The sequence below is a fragment of the Belonocnema kinseyi genome, chromosome 8 (genome assembly GCF_010883055.1).
Source record: "Belonocnema kinseyi isolate 2016_QV_RU_SX_M_011 chromosome 8, B_treatae_v1, whole genome shotgun sequence".
Taxonomy (NCBI): Eukaryota; Metazoa; Arthropoda; class Insecta; order Hymenoptera; family Cynipidae; genus Belonocnema; species Belonocnema kinseyi.
In genome coordinates, this window is record NC_046664.1 from 41,888,644 (window position 1) to 41,894,161 (window position 5,518).

Here is a 5,518-nt window from a genome sequence, read left to right on the forward strand (position 1 = left end):
CTGGAACCGAGAGAGTCGTCTTGGGTTTGTGTTTTTGTTTTCATGTTGAGAAGGTCACCAGCCTTCAGCAGCGTTGTGATATATGGAAGTTAGTATCTGGCCATCTTCTCAGACCGTCACCAAAGACTTTAATATATATATATATGTATATGTATATGTATGTGTATGTATATATATATATATATGAAAACTCATATATTTTGTTTAAAATCCGTCTTTTTGGTTTAAAATTTACTAATCCAGTTAAAAATTCATCATTTTGAAAATTTGCCAATTTGATTGAAATTTATTTCTTTTTTAGCAAAAAATTGCGATATTACATTGTCGATTAAAGATTGGTCTTTTTTTGTTCAAAATTCACCATATTGATCAGTTGTTAAAAATTAATTATTTTGGTTGAAATTGTTTGGTGTTGTGAAAAGTTAACGTTTTAGACTGAAAGGGTACCTATTCTATTTTTTGGTTAAAAATGGATCTTTCTTTAGTTAAAAATTGAATTATTTGTTGGAAACTTAATTTTTTTAAGTTGAAAATTCAACTATTTGGTTGAAAATTGATTTATTTTGTTGAAAACTCGTCTTTTTTCAGTATATACTTTAATGGAAAATTCAAGAAATTATTAATAATTTGTTTAGTATTATTTAACTGTTTAATTAATTAATGGTGCTATTAGATTTAGGAATATCTTGCAATATAGTTTTTCAAAGCTTTCTATATTAAAGATACTTTAATATAGAGATTGGTATTAACATGGAGAATGATATTTCGATAGGCCCCCCTACCCCCTAAACGTATCACGTATTTTGTGAATGGCTCCATACTGTAAAAAATTAGTAGAGGCCCAATAATACAGAAAAACCTTTTTTTCGGACAGAAACCAAATTCCTCCTTTATTAACAAACTATAAATTCTAAAATCGTTTTCCAGGAATTCGTCCAGGTCTCACGACGGTTCAACGCGGCATTGATGGACGTCCTCTCCTGCCGAGAACAACTCTTCGACAAACGGCTCCAGCAAACATCGTCAGCGTAGGAGGAATCCGATCACCGATCCGAGCACCAGCTTCAAGGCAAGCAGCGCCTCGCCAAGTCCTTCAAAAACGGTCGCCCGGTATTGTCCAGACTTCCACGCCCACCCTGAGTCCAGTCACCCAAATGAAGCCCAAGTTTACAGTCGTTCCCGGTGGTGTCAATAAGCTGCCACAAAAAAGCAGTCCCGTGCAGACAAAACCAATCCAAAAATTACCACCCGGCAAGCCTCAGTCGCTGATATCTCCCCAACAGAAATTATTGATGGCGAAGCGAAAAGCACAGGAGCAGGCTGGTGTGAAACCATCGCCTGGTCGTGGTCTTTTGGCAGGTGCCAGAGGAACTCCAGTTCGAGGAAAGCCGAAGCCCGCGGAGCAAGTTACACCTAACCAGGCTAACAAGCCGAAGGAAAGCAAACTTGCCGAGGGTGACGGTTTACACATGGAATTCCATGAGGTGAATTCTGAGGAAAGCAGTAGTGAGGAGGAGCCAGAAGCTCCTCCTCCGGTAGAAGCAACTGGAGCTGCTTCTGGAGTTGCAGCTACTGTTACTGCTACTGTCATCACTCCTATCGAGCCTGAAAGTCCACCTAACGAATTCAGCCTGTGTCCTCTGACTGGACGAATCATTGGTCCCGACGGGGAACCTGTCGAGCAACCGGAACCAGAAGTTCCCGAACCCACCCCTCCAACCCCTGTACAAATCATTGCCGCGTCTGACATCACACCCACTTCAGTTGCTTCCGGCTCCAGTGCGGAACTGGTTCTTCCTTCTCTGGAGGGATTGACCGACGCTTCCGGAATGATGAGGGTTGAAATGAGTCCTGGTGGTACGACGGGAACTATCGTTCAAACGTCAGAGTCGGAGCAAATTGGTCTCTCGACCGTGACTGCACCTGACTTGCCTTGCTTGGATGACAGCATTCCTGTCACAACTAGCAATGTCCCGACGTCTCAGGCGGAAATAATTTCGTCAACGGAAACTGTAATGGCCACTGCGACTACAACGACACCAGCAGTGGCGGCGGAAGTTAAAATTTCGGAGAAGGATGAGGAGGAGGAGGAGGAGGAGAAGAAGGCGGACGATGCTGAGAATGTGGTGACTATCACGGGAGAAGATGGGGTTGTTTATCAAGTTGCGGGACAGGCCGAGGATGGACAGACGCTGTTGGTAACGAGGGGAGCTGATGGGGAACAACAGTGCGTTTATGTGACCACTGATCAGCAGGGAGAAGATGGATCGGTTTTAACTTTGGACCATGCAGTTGCTGAAGCTGTGGCCCAACTTTTGCCAGATCAGGCGAATTTGGGATCTCAATTTTATGTTAAGGAAGGCGAAGGCGGAGAAACGGCGGAAAATCAGATGGTGATGTCGATTATGGAGGATCCGAATGCGTCTACGACAGCGGTTGCGGGAACACAAGATGATTCTGAGGGACAGGTAGTCGCGCAGGTTGTTCAGGCAGATGATCCTACACCTGGTAAGTTTTATTGTATTTTTTTCATTTTTATTCGTTTAATGAGGAGATTTTCGAGAGGTTGATCACTCTTTAAATCTAGGGTGCAAGCCTTTGAGAAATCTTTGGAATCTTGGTGAATTATTTGAAATTGTTTCAAGCGTCTCGGCTTCATTTGCTGTATGGCGCGCTTCTGTTAAGAGAACTAAAAGACTTTACCTTATTTGAGGAGTAAACAGGATGATATAATACATAAAGTTCTGAACCGGTTATATTACTTTGAGAACGGTAAAGAGAATCAGAATATTACCGAAAATATAACCGTGAAATGAGAATCTCGGAATTTATTTTAATTAATAGAAAAATGCATTTTTTCGTTAACTTTTTGGTTGAAAATTCAGCTCTTTTTTTTAAGTTTGTCTTTTTTATTTTAAAGTTTGCCTGCTTTAGCAGAAATTTAAATCTTTTTTTTTTTTGTTGATAAAAATGCAACTTCTTGGTCAGAGATTAAGCTATTATACTATTTTCTTGAAAACTTAACTCTTTCGTAGAAAATTTACTTTTTGATAAAAATTTATATTTTCGTGTTGAAAAATGAACTGGAATCTTTTTTTTTTATGAAAACTCACCTTTTTTTATAATAAAAAATTGCTCTGCTTTAAGATAAATTTCATTTTTTTGGATAAAAATGCAACTATTTGCTATAGAATTCAACAATTTTGTTAAAAAGTCATTCTTTTTGGTTAAAAATTCGTTTCCCGCATAAAAAAATTTGTTTTTTTTATGACAAATTCATCTGTTTTAGTACTAAATTTATCTTTTTTTTATAAAAATGCAACTATATGGTAGAGAATTTAATATTTGGTTAAAATATCATCCTTTTAGGTTGAAAATATTCGTCTTTTTGGATTGAAAATTCAATCTTTGATGTTACTGAGTGAACTGGAATCTTTTTTGGATGAAACCTCCAACTTTTTTGTAATAAAAAAATTGCGCTGCTTTAAGATAAATTTCATTTTTTTATAAAAGTGCAACTATTTGCTAGAGAATTCAATAATTTTGTTAAAAAGTCATCCTTTTTGGTTAAAAATTAATTACAATTATAAAAAAAATCCTCTTTTTGTGACAAATTCATCTGTTTTAGTAAAAAATGTATCTTTTTTAGACAAAAGTGCAACTATTTGGTAGAGAATTGAATTATTTTGTTAAAAATGAATCCTTTTTGGTTAAAAGTTCGTCTTTTTGGATTGAAAATTCAGCTTTTTTGGTAGAAAATTATATCTTGTTAAAAAATTCATAGTTTGATCGTGAAAATTCAACTAAAATCTTTTTCAACAGAAAATTCAACAATTTTTTTGAAAATTTATCTTTTTAATTTAAAACTTTATCTGTTATATAATAATTTTCATTTTTTGTATGAAAATGCAACTTTTTGTTTAAAAATCGTTCTTCTTTGCTTGATAATTCAACTAATTTATTTAAACCATTCGGTTGAATCGCTTTGTTAAGAAATCTTTTTTTTTAAAGATTTATATTTTAAATTGAAAAGTTATCTCATTGGTTAAAAGTTTAATTATCTTGTTATAAATTAATCTTTTTTAATTGAAAATTCAACTAGTTGGGTCAAAATTGAACTAAATTGTGGAATTTTTTTATTGAAGGCTTATGTCTGGTTGAAAATTTAACTGTTCAGTGGAAAACTATTCCTTTTTGTTGTTGAGAATTCATTTTTCAACAGAAAATTGAAATTTTCCTTGTTTTAAGAATGGTATTTTTTAGTTAAAAATTTGCGTTTTTAAAATATTTTTTAGTTTGAAATTTCTTTTCTTTTTTGCGTAAAAATGTATCAGTTCCGTGGAAAATTAATTTTTTGCTAAACAGTCAAATTTTTTGTTTGAAAATTAAACTTTTGTAAAGAAAATTTGTCTTCTGGTTTAAAGGTTCAATAATTCATATAAACTTTTATTTATTTTTTCGAGTGAAAAATCTTTATTTGTTGGAAATTCGTCTTTTAGTTTTAAAATTCTTTTCTTTTGATGTATAAATTTCATTCTTTTTTTATTAAAATATAAACTATGATACTTTTGTTCGCAATTTGTCTTTTTAGGTTGAATATTCAATTATTATGTTCAAAATTCAATTATTTTGTAGGGAATAGGTGTAGGTAGGTATAGGAAATCATATTTCTGAGATTGCTGAACATTCCTAAGATTTGCAATAATTTCAAATGTTTTTAGAAGATTTCACAAATATTTTAAAGAACCCATAAGGATTTCAAAATACTTCAAGAATTTTACAGATTGCATGAAAGTTTTAAATATTCCAGTGGTTGCAAATAAATAACAGACGATGTAAGAAAGATTTCATAATTATTTCAAAGAATTTATAAGGATTTCAAGAATTTACCAAATTTCGAAAGATAGCAATGATTTCAGAAAATTTCAAAGGTTTTAAAGAATTTAAAAAATCTCACCAAGAATCTAAAGTTTACAAAAATTTTGAATACTTCAAATTATTTCAACGAGTTCAGAAAGATTTAAAAAGTTTCAAGGATTTCAAAGACTTTACAAAGCTTTTTAAATATTCCCAAAGATTTCGCAAATACAACTTATGTTCGTAAAAAATTAAGAATTTGTTTTTTTATGATTCGGCTTACTTTAAAAATTTTTGGCCAATAAAAAAATGAAATGTATTTTATCGTTTACATTTATAACGAACGGTTATTTAATTATATTTTTAATCAAGTCGTTTTATGCCTATATAGAGTTAATTCCATTAAAGTAGTTTTACCCTCCCTAATTGACTTTGAAGTTTCGAAGAATCGAAATAGTCGACTTTTTCGCTATTTTATTAGTCACGGTAAATTTCTCGACTATTTGACCATTTAAAAATATATCATGAATTTTCTTGTTATCCAAAATCAATCAAAATCATTGTAATACAGTCTGTCAAGTTAAAGCGTGGGTGGCTTTACTCGCAGTCGGTAAGGTGTATCGACATGATTTTGGTGTCAAAATATTAAGAAGAGCTCCCT

At 33.2% G+C, this 5,518-nt stretch overlaps 1 protein-coding gene across 1 annotated transcript in view; it reads left to right on the top strand.

The window, feature by feature from the left end:
* LOC117178459 (msx2-interacting protein) overlaps positions 1–5,518 on the top strand; it is a 29,318-nt gene that overhangs the window by 18,802 nt on the left and 4,998 nt on the right. The window contains exon 8 of the mRNA XM_033369886.1: positions 928–2,508. Within this exon, the coding sequence (XP_033225777.1) occupies positions 928–2,508 (1,581 nt within the window). The remainder of the gene's footprint in view (positions 1–927; positions 2,509–5,518) is intronic.